This window comes from Manihot esculenta, chromosome 13, assembly GCF_001659605.2.
Source record: "Manihot esculenta cultivar AM560-2 chromosome 13, M.esculenta_v8, whole genome shotgun sequence".
NCBI classification, from domain to species: Eukaryota; Viridiplantae; Streptophyta; class Magnoliopsida; order Malpighiales; family Euphorbiaceae; genus Manihot; species Manihot esculenta.
Genome location: NC_035173.2, coordinates 6,362,928 through 6,378,813, shown reverse-complemented (window position 1 = coordinate 6,378,813; position 15,886 = coordinate 6,362,928). Strand labels below are relative to the sequence as shown.

The 15,886-nt window shown below is 30.3% G+C and overlaps 1 protein-coding gene across 1 annotated transcript; it reads right to left on the bottom strand.

Moving 5' to 3' along the window:
- Positions 1 to 3,977: 3,977 nt before the first annotated feature.
- Positions 3,978 to 9,659, bottom strand: LOC110630481 (serine carboxypeptidase-like 20). Its single transcript, XM_021777999.2, has 14 exons — positions 9,299 to 9,659; positions 8,952 to 9,097; positions 8,464 to 8,540; positions 8,213 to 8,335; positions 8,018 to 8,120; positions 7,889 to 7,926; positions 7,581 to 7,682; positions 7,283 to 7,363; positions 6,947 to 7,189; positions 6,041 to 6,106; positions 5,847 to 5,968; positions 4,593 to 4,706; positions 4,328 to 4,373; positions 3,978 to 4,199 (listed from the first exon to the last, which is right to left on the bottom strand). The coding sequence occupies exons 1-14, from the start codon at positions 9,466 to 9,468 to the stop codon at positions 4,116 to 4,118; spliced, it is 1,515 nt and encodes a 504-aa protein (XP_021633691.1). The 5' UTR covers positions 9,469 to 9,659; the 3' UTR covers positions 3,978 to 4,115.
- Between the last annotated feature and the right edge of the window lie 6,227 nt (positions 9,660 to 15,886).

The window sequence follows — 15,886 nt, the reverse complement described above, 5'->3', positions numbered from 1 at the left end:
TAGTGTCTCCAGTTCCTCTTCTTCCGTTTCACACAGTTCATGTATTGGCTTTCTGGGTTCCTCTTCTTGCTTGTCCAAACAACACAAATAAAGCTGATCAAACACATACATAACTCCATCGCCTGGTCTTTTAGCCAACAATGAGTCAACGAACTCCTTCCCTTCCTTGTTTAATTCGCCCACCTCTCCAATTTTCTTGCTGACATTTTTCCCAAACTTATAGCTCTGCTTCAAGTGCTTAGAGCAATGGCCTCCACAGCATAATTTGCCAACTTCTCTTTTACCATCTTTGGTCAAATCATCAGCTTCAAGTGTTTTCTTTTCTGCCTTTTCGATCCACCTTGCAATTCGGCTTTGTAATAAATCTTGTAACATTTCCTCTGATATTGTCTTCTGCAGATCTTTCTTTATCTCTTCTAATTCTTCTTTTGCAAACTTCAAAGTGGAAAGATTTTCTTCGAGCTGGTAAATTTTTTCTGCTCTTTCACGGCTGCAGTTCACGCAGCAAACGATGAAGGGACCCAGATCAACTGTGAAAATGTTACCCATCTCGCTGGCAAATTTTGTGATGTTATAGAAATCAAGAAATGCACTCACTCTCCACTCTTTCTTTCCACTTTATGAATTCATTTGGTTCCTCTACTTTATTTCCGTTCCGAAATAATTGACTTTTAGAGATTTTTTTTTCATATGATCGTCTAAATAGATAAATTCTTATAAAGTTTTTTTTAAAATTAAAGTTATTAATTATTTTTATTATTTTGGGTGATTAATTTTAATCACCCAATTCGTATATGCTAAAATCTCATTAAATAATTAAATTAAAACTATAGTTTATTCTAAGCTTATGAAAATCATAATAATTAGATATTCATATTATTAATGCACTCTAAATTTATATTTATAAGTATTTTATAATAAAATTATAGTTATTGTAAAAAATATTAATAAAAATAAATATTGAGTTAAAATATTTTTTATTAATATTTATAATTTTTATTATTATTATTATATATTTTTTATGTATTATTAATAATTAATAGATGTTTAATACATTTTAATTTAAATTTAAATTTAAATATTAATTAAATATAAGTATATAAATATATATTTCAATAATAATAATAATAATAATAAATTTTTTTTTGCGATGACTACGAGTCTACTACCTAACTTTGATCGTTTAAAAAAAGGATAAACTATAATTTAATCCATTTAATTTAATGAAATATAATTTTTTATTCCTCTATTTTAAAAAATTTTTAATTTAATTCTTTACATTTAAAAAAATTATAAAATAGTCTCTACTGTCAAATTTTCAGTTAACCTTCCGTTTATTTTAATGAAAATAACTAAACTACCCTTTAAATAAAAAAATTCAATCAAACAGTATTCACTCTATTCCAAAACAGAAGAAAAAGGAGGAGGAAGATGAGGAGAAAAGGAAGAAAAGAATAGGAAAAAGAAGGAGAAAGATGAGGAGAAAATGATAGTTTAGTTATTTTTTTAAAAATAAATAGAAGGTTAACTGAAAATTTGACGGTAAAAACTATTTTACAGTTTTTTTAAATGTGAAGGATTACATTGAAAGTTTTTTAAAACAGAGATACGAAAATTTATATTTCAAAGGGATTAAATTATAATTTATTTTAAAAAAATAATAATAAAAGCCGACGTTGTGGGCCATTTTTGGTCGTTGTGCTTATAAATCATATTTCAAAAGTAGATGCAAGTGACACGTATCCACCTCCCCTTGAAATATGTTGGTTTTAATTAGTTATTGGCTGAGCATCACGTGAATGATTATTTTATTTTAATAATATAAATTATACTATAAAATTTTATAATCTGTTTGATTATAATCCAAGGCGGTCTTACATCGCCGGTTATAAAATTTTTAATATAACTTTATATATATTTGTAGTTTATTTATTTTTAAATAGAATTGAAATTGCAAATGATGAAGTAGATTTTGAAATCTATTTGCCTTATTATTAAAAATAATTTTAAATAATAAATTTTTAACAATACAATATATTACATTTTATATGGCCACATAAGAAGCTAAATATAAAATTAAAAGTGAATTTAAGTCTAAAGCTTAATAGACCGTAACTCTAACATACACCCTGTTACAATTCACACCATTTCAAAAAACTTAATCGTAAATCGCCTAAAATTCATAAAGATTCAAAGTATATAGCTACATGCTCATAATCTAAAAACACAGTTCAACACTATTTTTGCGCGAATACTAACCATTATTACCATTTAAAAACATAGCTTAACATTATTTTTGTGTAAATATCGATCACTATTATCATCGAACAACGATCTCAATAACAAATAATTTAATATATATCAATATAAATGATAATAAAAATTAAAAAAAAAATACTGTCGATCATCAATCTAAGAAATCATAAATCACTGGATGCATTAGTGCGATTTCAAACCACTAGTAATTAAATAAAGTAGCGTCCGTTATCATCTTTTAAAATCAGATCAAATAAAAAGTCTCAAAAAAAAACTGTAGAAGACTTATTAAAAAAAAAAAAAAAAAAAAAAAAACAACTAAAACCATCACTGCCAAGCAAAATAAGATGAAGAACATGCAAAATCTGGAGCACCAACCACCCTTCTCTCCTTCATGACCTTTGGCTCTCCTTTCCAATCTTCCTTCTCTCCTTTAAATAATAATTCCTATAAGATAAGGACTTGAGGATTTTTAAATAACAAATATTATAAGATAATCATTTGATAATTAAATTTAAAATATTGATATAAAAGTAGATAAATTAATTTTGCACGGGTCAAAAGGCAAAAACTCTTTCTACCTTTTGCATCCTAATAATTAGAAGGAAAATACTATTTGATCCATATATCAAATTTACTATTTCGCCCCTTTTATTTTTTTCTTCAAAAAAGTTAATTAGTCAATATTTTTTAAAATTATTAAACTATTTAAACTCTTTTAGATTAAATAATTGTAATTTTTAAATTATAATCACTAAATAATTATAGTGATAAGTATATCAAAGCAGTATCAGATTTTACTCTTTCAACTTTTAATTTTATTTTTTTAAAAAAATTAATTATAATTTTATAATTATAAAAATTACATAAATTTCTTTTAAATAAAAATTAGAGATTATAAAAATAGAATATAAAATTTCTTAAATTTATTTAGATGTATTTACTATTAAACTAAATTTACGAGTGAAAAATGACTGTTATAATTTAAAATTACACACTAAATATTTACATTTACAAATTTTTAAAATTAATTACAAGTAAGAGTATTTTAATTATATTCACTTTATTATCAGCTCAAGCTGCTTGAAAAGATGTCTAATAACCAAATATGTTTATAAAAATAGAAAGATGGAATAATTAATTTTATAAAATTATAAAAATTAAATAATAATTTTTTAAAAAGTCAAATAGCTGCAAAATTTGTGTTTAAAATAAATAATTTTTATAAAATTTTCCACATCTCTCCTCCAAGATCATCAAATTTACGGGAAACTTTTTTCTAATTGCTCCTCTAGAATAGTCTGGACACTAATCATTTGAGAATAAAGAACCCTCTGGATATCTTTCCAGGTGCATGTCAATTTTGAACAAATAAAAAATATAAATATATAAAAATTAAATTTTATATATCTCTTGTCTTTTACGTTATCTATTCTCACTGTTTGCAATTCATTCCTATACTTCTTAAATTCATGGAGCATCTCCCTTCTTGTGCTCAAGCCTCAAGGGGCTAGCCAGACTAGAACTTCTCTTGCCTTTTTCATCGATGATTGATAAACAATCAATAATTTATTTTATCAGAACACTTTTTTTATAATTTGATCGTTAAATTTCATAGTTATTTTTCATTTTTGTTATAGTGAATGCTATCATTGATCTTCAGAAAATTTGTTTTAAACTGTACTAAATGGATCAGAAAATTTCAAGGAAACAAAGACTAATTTCAAGAAGTAAAGATCTAGTCATTAGATATATTATTGGTTTATATAGTGTTGCACACTGTTTTCTTAATCAGGATATAATTCTTCAGCAACTATCAGCCATAGCTGATATGGTTCTTCATGTTAGATAGTAGCTTTTTATATTGGTTTTCCTGCAAGGAAACGACTATAAAAATCCAGTGCTTCCTTTGGTTTGTATTCTGGGACAGTGTGGCCAGCCCCCTGCATCAACAATAAATTTAAAAAAAAAATAAAAAGTGATCAAAATCTTCATTTTGCATTTGAAATTGAGACCCAGAAGCTTGAATTTTTGAGAAATTATTGATTCCGAATGGAAGATCTGTAAATACCTTTATGGTTAAAAAGGTGAGATTGTTCTCATAGCCTTGTGTATACCTGCAACCAGAACAGCAATGGCCATTGGTGAAGAAAACTTCCATGAAGACAAATGCAGATGATGAGGCATTTGAATTTGATATCATGTTCGAAATTTTATAATCTTTCACTTCAAACATAAATCCAGATCCTCAATGATTTCAAATTTTCACAATATCCAAAGAGAGATAGTAATTCAAGTAATTCTTGGTTATAAAGAGATGAAGAAAGGAGAAGTACCCAGCAATTTGTCCATTGGAAGTCCATGGCCTCCATTCATCCACTATTTCGTATCCCATTGATCTTGTCCAAGCTTCACTTCCAGTGTATGGAACACACATATCATGATCCCCACTGCCAAAAAATTTAAGTTATTTAGCAATTTGCATCATTCACCAGAAACAGTGCAAGGCAAAATTTGTATATGAAATCATGGTCAATGACCCAGTCCCTGGATACAACGATATATTAAAAATAAACTCACATTTAATCCACTCATATTTAAAAGTTAAAACTTCAAAAAGAGCAACGGCTCATGCCTGCCCTCTGTCATTGCTTAAGAGAATATCTGGTGGTAATGCTAAAGGTATCCTCAGAATAGGTCTCATTTGTTTCCTGTGAACAGCTTTTCAGTTCACCTTACTTGCACGGATGGTATATCTTTACTTATTTCCCACTCAGGAGAATATTAACATCCACGGTATAACGATTACAGATGCCAGGAACTCTGCATAACTCACCTGCTCTTAAAGTGAAAGCATAATGAACGGTTTGTCTTGCTGCATGTTATTTGATTATATTAATTGTTTTAACAGCTAGGACAGAAGGCAAGCTTTGCCCTTTTCAGAACAGGCTGCATAGGTTTAGTTGGCAATTGAAAAGGAATGAAACTAAAAGCATTGACACAGCAGGTTCTGAACAACAAGTAATAGTATCCCAAACAGTCAGCGGTAGCTACCATCAGGAATCTTTCCCCTTCTCCCTATCTTTCTCTCTCTATTTCATTTTTTATAACTTTAATATACTTGATTGAGATCATTGCATCAATGAAAAAATGAACAAGCATTTAGGCTCCATTTATTTCACAAAAAATATTTTCTAAGAAAACATTTTTCACAATTTCTAGCATTTGGGGTACTTAGGAAAACTAGTCAATTGAAAATATTTGCCTGGTCAATAGAAAAAGTAAGATATTTTCTGCACTTTGAAAATCTTCTTAATACTTCTATATATAAATTTATTAATAAGATTTTATAACATTTTCCATGAAAAACATCGTCCGCAGAAAATATTTTTTACGGAAAATATTTACCAAATACAAGTTTTTTTAGCAAACAAATGGAAACATAGTTTTTACATTACTTCTTTCAACCCAAACGGTCTCTTTTCTTCCTTGTTCCCTTCATTTCTCCAATAAAAACCATAACTTGCTCTTATTTTATCTAGCTAAGCATCTTACCAACATAAAGTAATCACAAATATTAAGAGATCTACCTGAATATGAGTGCTCGATATCCCCTTACAGTAAGGTTCTTGTGGTATGGGATCATGCTCCCAGCATCATGTCTGAAGGAGATTCTATCCGTACATAATTCCCAAGGACCAGCTACACTTTCCTGTTTGGTTGCAAGATTCGTAAGATGACTCCCTTCAACATGTTATATGAACGATGAAATTGAAAAACTTACCTCATCAGCATGGATTGCCTTCCTAACTGCTGCATTATTTAGCCATAAAGAAGCAACTTCATCATCCTAGAGAATTGATATTGCAAATAAGTTTAACAAAAAAGGATAAGAATCATTATGCACAATGTAACAATACAATCAACAATGAAAGCTCAAGTAGGTATAGCAGTTAATGGTATTAACTGTTGAAACAAAAGAAACAGATGAAAATAGATTTTACTTCTTGTTTTCTTTTCTGCTTTCTGTTTAAGCAGCAAATTGGGCTTCACAACAGGCCACATGGTGGTGTTAACGCAATTATTATTAATAATTAAAGAAAAATAAATGCTGAATATTATAGGCTTTTTAGCCTCCAGATAGTCTTAAAGGAAAATTTCATAATGCTCTCATTCTCATTGGAAAATGGGTAAATAATCCAACTTGAACAAGACTTGATTGATTGCATCTATCAAAGACAGCATACTTTGCCAGATTAGAATTCTTCATTTCTTTTTTACTTCTATTGGCTCCTTTACACCTGAAAATTCTTCTTCTTCTTCTTTTCCTTTCTTCTCTCTCTCTCTCACTGGCACATGCATTTTAGCAGCAGTAACGACACATGAAAATTTATGTTTGCATTTGTGCTGTTTTATATCTAAGCCTGATTGTTGGTTGATAAGAACCCACCACTCTACTCTTTCTTAAAGGAAAGATAAAAATGTGCAAGATTCTTCGTAATTACAGGTTAAGCATACAAGAATTGCAAGAACTAGTAATATATGATAAAGAAGCCTAAATTGTGACAGACATAAATAGCTAACCAGAGATCCTTTTTATTATTAACAAAAAGAGTCACCAGAAATAAATTAAGAAGGGTTTCAAAAAAAATATATATGAAGTTCAAAGCATTAAACATTATTGACTTACAGTGCAGGGAACACTCTGGCCATTGAGGAGCTGTGGCCAAGTTGGAACAATTCCTTCTCTTACAGGAGCTCTAAAAGGCCAGGCACGACCAAACATCCTTTTTCTCACAGGAAGAGGCCTATCTGTCTCACCTAGTTCGAGAAAGCTAGAAGGTAACCTTATTTTAATATCTGCAACATCCCTTGTGTCTGTGCCATAATAACATGGTTCTAGAATGTCATAAATATTTAAACCTGAAATGTCCTGGAAATGATTAAATTCACAAGTAAGTGACAGAGCAAAACAATGCAGGTAATTCAAACTTCTCCTAAGATCATGATTAAGCTGTTTCATTACCTCATCAACCTTGGCAAGCTTGCTCTCACAATTTTCACTAAGTGGGTTGTAGAAATTTCCATTGCATGAACTGGTTACCTCCTGCAATGTGCAACTTATATTATCCAGAAAAATGTTTAGAGAAGGAAAAAACAAAAGACTCTATCTAACCTTTGTACAGCATCTAAAAAATGTCTAAAACTTGTAAATTATAAAATATGAATTCTTTGGATTCCGAACACAAGAAGAAGCAGGTAAAGAAAAAGCACAAGAAACTAAAATGAACATGTTTTTTATCCGAATGGCATGCTTCATGTACCTCAAATAGGTCATTTGAGATCAGGCCCATCCCATGTGCAAATGGAACAAGAGCATTGCCATCAAACTCCTCATCTGTAACTCCATTTCCCACCAAGTATCCCTGCACAAAATGATTTAATATTGCAGCCACATATTTTCCCATAACTGGGTAATTCTTACCTAAACTTGGTCCATGATAAACCCAAAACACAAATGAGTGGGTCTCATTTAATTTTATCCATTGTTATTACGTCTTGGGTCCATATAGATTAGATCTCAGCAAGTTTTTCCCTTAACTTTAAGAAATGATTTTCCAGTGAGACATACCTTGAAATTAAGGATAGGCTTTACACCAGTATCAATTCCTGTCAAATATCCAGAAATGCACATTCAGAACAAAAATCAAGAAATGGGATTTTGGTTTCCCCAAATATGCAACTTAAATATAATAATTACCTTTCACTACTTCATGAGCAAGAGTTGGCACATAAACCCCAGCATATGACTCTCCAGCAATAAACATTGGGTTGGAAAGATACTCTGGATAAAGCTCAAACCACTGTTTTCATAATAGCAAATTAACGAGATTTCAGTACAGTGGAAAAAGAAACAGTTATAAATAGATCAAGTTTCTATTTTCTTTTTTTATACCTTGAGGAGAAATGTATGTGAATCCAAGGCAGTCTTTACATCGCCAGTTATATAATCAGTTTGATTCTTAGAGTAAGAGAGCCCAACACCAGAAGGGGAATCCAAATATATAATGTTGGAAACCTAGAAAGCAAAGAAAACTAGAGATGTTATGATTAAACCAAAAACAAGCAGTAAATGTTGCATTTTGAAATTCCTACACCATCAAAAAGAACAGGATCTATTATTGTTAAGAACAAAATCTAGTCAACCTTGGACCAGCTGTATGGATTAAGATGCAATTTGGGCAGACCTCCAGACTCATTTGCAGCTTCAAAATTGAAAGGACCTGCATAATGCATCGAAAGGAATCTTTTATAATTGATACAACTTGAGCAAAACAATCCCATTTCACTAGAAAAGCTAAGAACTAACACAGAAAAGCCACAAGCAAGAGACAGAATCATTATTGTTGACCATAAATTTGTTGCAGAATGTAAATCCAAAACTCATTCTGATTAAATCATCACAATAATTGCCAATAGTTCGATGGATATGCAATACAAGAATCTGTGATTTTAGGTCTCCTATTCCTTCTTTTCTTTTTGAAAGATTAAATTGGCCTTGTTAGAAGGGTAAGATTGGAGACATGGTGTGAGAAACTGATGGTTTTATTTGAATTAGTTTAATTCTCATGATGTACAGTGTTGGATTAGGACTGCTAATGTATTCAAAAAAGAAAACTTCTCAAGATTGATACCATGTTCATATACAAATCCATCAAAGCTAGAGCATCCGGGTCCACCATTGAGCCAAAGAACGACCGGATCCTTCAACGGGTTCCCTTCAGATTCCACAAAGTAGTAAAATAATTTCTTGCCATGGCTTTCATCAATAGTTACATACCTTCACATAGAAAAAATCATGGAAATGAAGAAAACCCACAAAATCATGAGTTCCAATAAAATCACTGAAATAGGTCACAATCACATAACTTCAATTCCAAGAACTTGGGAGACAATAAAACAGGAGAAATCTTCAATCATCATACAAAAATATTTATAAAAAAAAACTAATTTAAGTAGAGAAATAAAGATTCAGGCATACCCAGAATAGTGTTTAGAAGGAAGAGTGCCAGAGAACCCAGGAATTTGTTTAATAAGAGCAGATTGAGGAGCTGAATAAGCTAGAAATACAAAGCTAGACAACAAGTAAAATACAGAACTGTAGAAGATGGGACTTGTCTGAGGCTTAGCCATGGCAGAGGGAATGTACATATCACAGAAGCACTGTGATTCTTATTTATAGGATTACAAAAGGTCAGTGTGGTCTGTGGCTGTGCAATTTGATGGGACTTAAATTTGCTTGGAAGCCAAGACCCATAAGCACACCATCCTGATGAGAGAAAATGGGTTGCTTGCCGGCAAGTGGCAAGTGCTCCAACAGGACAAAAGACCCAAAAAGTTGGAGGAGAACGCCAGGAAGAGGTCACCATCTGATAATGAAAATAAAAATAAAAATAAAAATTTTACTATTTAATTCTTTTACAAAGAAAAAATTTATTAATTAGCCTTTTTAATATTAAAAAATATATTAAAATATTTTTTAAATTTTAAAAAATTTATTAATTTTATCTATTAAATATTTTATTATTTAATTTATATAATTAAAATTTTTTTATAATATAAAAATTAAATAATAATTTCCTCCAAAAAATAAAGGGAAAAGAGAGTTGCCTTGCCACAACTTGAAAATATCTCAGAGATACATTTCTACGCTAAGAATGTGAACCGGGAAATTGACAATTTAAAAAAAAATAAAAATAAATAAAGAATAGACTGCTTAATTAATTTGAGAAATTGAGCCATCCCTAGTCTTAAATATTTTAAATAAATAAAATTTAATATTTAATTATAGATATTTATTATATAATTCAATGTAATTCAGTTTAATCAAAACGTTACTGTCTTAAAAGCACTTTAATTTTGATGAATTTTAACCGTTACACATATAAAAATATTTTTTACTTTTATTTTAAAAAATAAATTAAAAAATTATCCAACTCCTTATGCCTTTCATTTATTTTTACTCCATTTAATTAATATTTTAAAAATTAAAAAATCTTTATTTGAATCAATAATATTAAAATCATTTTAATTTATGGATTAAATAAAATTAAAAATAACAAAACATAAGAAAATTAAAATCAATTTATCCAACACTTAAAGCCGCCACATCTTTTTTAAATCAAATAAATTTTATTTTTTTATTATTATATTCAAAAAACTTAATCACATTGAATTAACCTAAATTAGCAGGCTTTCTCGTGACACTCACGTGAAGTGTTTAAATTAAAAATTTGAAAATATCATGCTCTAAAATAGCATAACATCAACATGTTTTATTATTATTCAAATTTTAGTAAATATTTCACTTTTTTCGTTTTATAAATTTTATTTAATTGATTATTTTATACATATTAAAAAAATAATTTTTTATTTTTAAAATAAAATAAAATTATAATAAGAAATTTATATATTATAATATAAAAATAAATAAATTTTTTAAAATAATTAAAAATAAATAAAAATTATGAGACGATCAAATTTTTTTAAAAAAAATTAAATAATGTAAATTCGTGATAATGGGATAGGAGCAGAGATGAATTGCAATCACTGTGTTTGGCTTTGTGGAGAATTCCATTCATGTCCCCACCGTAGAAATCGCAAAACTTTGTCGCTATCCCATCTTCGTGTTTCATGGCGATCCGCTTAATATTTCTTTTAATAAAAAATTTATTATTTTAGTGTTTTAAAATTCTAATGTAAATTCAACTCTGAACTCACATTAAAAAAAGTCTGAATCTCTAATAAAGTAGCCATTATAGTCCCCTAATTAAGTGAATCATCTATTTTTTTTAATATTGATGCAATTAAATATTCAAGTTATTTATGCATGTTTTCATAGAAAAAAACTTTTTTTTTAAGATATAAATGTCTTATGAGCAATAAATAGATACAGATCAGATTATAAATTTATATTATATTAAAGGATTATAGCAAAAAAATTCATTTAACAAACACTGTTTAGCTAAAAAATAAGCTGTCATATTTATATTCTTATTGACATGAACACTTTGAATTAATTGGAGCGAAGAAGTTAGGCGGTTAGAGTTGTGGATATAGCTCTTAATATTACTAATTAGAACTTTTTCCTACAAAGTCTGAATTAAATTAAGAGAGTCTCTTTCTAAATAACATTTTGTAAACCTCGCGTGGTTGCAAGGGAAGCAGCTTCTATGCAAGTTAAAGCCTCCAGGACCAAGGGGTCAATAACTTCGAAACAACGCTTGCAACTCCATCTAATCGGAATCCCAACTGTATTTTGAGCAATAGTTACGATAGCCTCACAATTGTTTTGCTGACTTAATTGCCCCATTAAAGTTTATTTTGGTGAAGTCAAAAGGGGTCTTGTTCACTATGCATTCTGAAATTGTAGACATGCCAAAACAATTAAAATTGTTGTCTTCTTACACATTATCTACTTCACACATAACTAAGTTATTTAGTTCACACATTATCTAATTGGGTACACAATATCTAAGTTATCAATACAATAATCATCCCGGTTGCAAATTCAAAAATTTTAGCCAATCTTCTTAATCTCTCCGCCCTTTTATCTCTTTTATTTCCATGCTACTTAACTCTTGACAGTAAACTCAAAATCACATACTTCAGATGCTCAAGTACAGGAGGATCATAATATGAAAAATATCCACATGCCACTACACTCTTCACTGAAAAATATATTTATATTTCTAAACATTTATCGATGTACACAAATTGCATGATTAATAAAAGTCAAAAACAAGTATAATACATAAAAAAAATCAAAAAATTACATCGATTGACTCACCCCATAGTGTTTGCAATCAAAAAATCTCCTTCCTGAATTCATTCTTGTTAAAAAAAATTTCAGTTTTGCTGGTTCTCCATATTGACATACCAGAAGGAACTGGACTTGACTCCATTTATTTATATTAAAATAGCAAATTTCTCAATTTTCTATGAATTTAGAATTTCAAATAAATTTCATCAATGTAAAATTAAGAGAGACTAACAACAAAATCAATAATTTTATTTAACAAAAAAAGAAAGAAGATACAAAAGAAAAGAGGTTAAAGGAGCTTTGAATTACCACAAATGAAGAACAAAAAGAAGAACAAAAGGAAGCGCAATATTATGGAGGTTGAAGATAAACTTTAAATGGGAAAGAACTACACTCTTTTTTGGGTAATGCATAAAATAGCTGTTACATATGCCACATCATCATTTTAAAAACAATCACTCTCTTCTGATCGAGTGAATGAGCGCGCTATATTGTCTGTGCAATTTTGTGTTTAAATATAATGATTTTAAATTGTTTGAGTGTCCAATAATAAGTCACAAATTCAATACACAGATGTCATAGGCAAAACCCAAATAGTTTAGGTGTCTAAATATGTATTTGGCCAATTTTTTTCCATAAATAATTGACTTTATCGGACATTTTTTTTGAAACACGTGTTACATGTTTTTTTTAACAAATGTACTATATATTGTTTTAACAAATGCACTATATATTGCATTTAATTAAGATTTACAGGGTTATATACAAAAGAGTTACATAAAAACTAATCAAAAAGTTTAAAAATTAGTTCAAATTAAAAGAAAAAACTAAAATTAAAGAAGCAAATCAAAGAAAATGAACCATTCAAACCAATCGAAGATACAAATCGAATTAAAAAACAAACACAAACAGACAGGCAACTCAAGGGACGATTGAGTGAGCATCGACGACCTGACATCGCTAAACACCATATCCATAGCCCTAATGATCCCATCGATATTCTGACACAGTCGACTAAATAAAGGCAAGCACAACACTAAAACACTAAATAAAGAAAGCAACCAAACACCACCTCCATAGCTTTGATGATTCCCATCAATATCCTGGCACAGTCGACTAAACAAAGGCAAGCAAACACCCAAATACTAAATAAAGAAAGCAATCAAACACCAAATTCAGAAAGAAGAAGAAAATAAGGCCCAAAGCAGAATAACGCAATATGTGAGCAGGTTTTTGAAACATAATTATCCAAGCAGCATTACAAAGGAGAGAACATTGCACAGCTCAGCCTAATAGCATAGGAGAGCGAAAATTGCCAGCACGATCTCGAGATTCTAACGTCACCGGAAGCAGACCCTCTTCGAAACCATATGGAAACCATCAAAGCAAATCAGATTCAGCAAACAAACTCTTGCCAAGGGAGACTAGGACCTTCAAATAAATAAAAGCAAAGCAAATAAAACCAAGTCACCCACAAACGAGAGAAATCAGCGATAGAGGCCCAAAATAAAACATATAACAACAAACCTCTCCTTTCACCCTCTTCACATATGAAAACTTTTCATATAAATTATTGTACTCAAATATGGACGCCATTACAAAAAAATAAGATCGCATATATCCCTTTTCTATTATAATCAGTAATTTTAAAATTAAATTTTAGATACTAATTAGTTTTCAACAAATTGTGTTTTTCAGCTTTTTTTTTTTTTTGAAAAGGAGGGATAGAGCCCTTTAATTTATTATACGATTATGAAAAACATTCATACAGTCAGCATCCAAGAGGAGCTTAATACTAGATGAAGGCAAATCAATAAGACTCATACCAAAAACTCCACCATGCACACTATTCGCAAGATAATCCGCTACCATATTAGCTTCCCTATATATTTTCACGACCTTAACCTCCCATTCCTGCCGGATAAGAGTTCTGCAATTAATAACTAAAGACTGCAGTCTATAAACACCACTACCTTGACCTTGAAGAAGCTGAACAGCAACTTGAGAATCAGTTTGGATAACAATTTTATGCCATCCTCTACTCCAAGCCACATTCAAAGCATGATATATGGCCCATAATTCTGCCTCAACCACACCACAAACTCCCAACACACAACGAAAACCAAGTAGCCATTTACTATAACGGTCTCGAAAAGAACCTGCACAGGTTGCGCTCCTGAATTTTGACGCACACTACCATCTGTGTTGATTGTAATCCACCCCATAGCTACTGGGGTCTAGGCCACTCTAATCACTCGACATTGACGTTGAATAGAAGAAGGAAAATAACCATTCCAGGCTTGATATATTTCCTTAGCCTTGCCCAAGATTAGTGGGCGAGGAAATGATCTTTGGACCTCAAGATTGAAGGACCGTTTATTGCGAAATTTTTATGCCCACCAAACTGTAACCATAAAATTTATATAACTCAAAAGTACCATCATTTTATATTACGGATTTATATAAATTTCACTAAACATATTGTTATTAAGAGTTATCTGTAAAATTTTTAATGATATTTTCACAATAATTTATGATATAACAGTAGTTATATCTAACTACTTTTTTTTTTTTATTAATACTGAATATTTTGCAAGACCCATAAAATTATACATGGGGTTACAAAAGAGTAAGGCCCAAACAACAAAATAAGAAAATTAAACCACAAAGCAATTAAACTAAAATTAAAAAGCAAATAAACCAAATCATAACTAACTGGACCACCCAATCTCGATCGTATCTACAAGTGTGCACCGATGCCATTGAAAACATCGATTACTTTTCATAGATGAAAATGCTAAAGATTTCAATCATAAAAATTTAGTACTGGATCAAGCATATAAACAAAAACAAAAAACAAAAAACAAAACAGAATTAACGAAGAACAATCAAACAGGAATTATGTCAAAAAAACGCCATAACCAACATGTAATAACAAAACATAAGATCTTCAAGAAAAATGCTCATTGCTGAACAGCAACCAAAAAAAGGACACAACAAAACTCAGCCTATCAACGACATAAACAAACTCCTTGTCTTCGGCTCGCGGATTACCCTTTCTCATTTCTTTTACACTTTCTTCTCCCCTCACGCTTTTTGCTTCCTCTCAATTTCTCTCTTACAATTGGATCCATATGTTTTTATTACTTTAACATTATGTGTAGAATATATAAAAAAAGTGTTGTTAATTTTTATTTTAATATTAAATGGCCAAATGTTTTACCTTTTGATTAGATTTTTTTAATTCAAATTTCATAATCCATGATCTGAGATTCAGAAAATATGGTTTTACAAGGGGTTTATAAGCTTAGTCTTAGAGAAAAATATTTCTCTTCTTTTATTCTTTTCCTTTGTCTACCAGTGATGTGTAACGGCCTAACTGCCATTGGACCACCTGTCTCTGTCATACGAATACGGATGTACGAGAATATCAGATCTCTGCTCCATGCATAACGGCCATTTAATTCCCCCTGGCACGCACGCGGATGGACCCACTAGGTGAATGGGCTGGCTACCTTTTCTCCTCCGGACTGAGTTGGTTGGTGAGATTAGGACTGAAACCCAGGGGAGATCTGATCTTAGGGCCGAAAGGGCTGGGCCGGCCCGATTGAAAGGCTTTAGGGGGGTCTGGTCTTAAGACCGAGCGGGCTGGATCTGATTCATTTGGGAGGCTTAAAGGCCTTCAGGTAAAGGGTTTCAAGTAAATGTTTTACCTTTTGATTAGATTTTTTTAATTTAAATTTCATAATCTGTATGATTGTAATTCGATTCGATTAATATTTTCAAAATCAAATAAAAATCTGATTT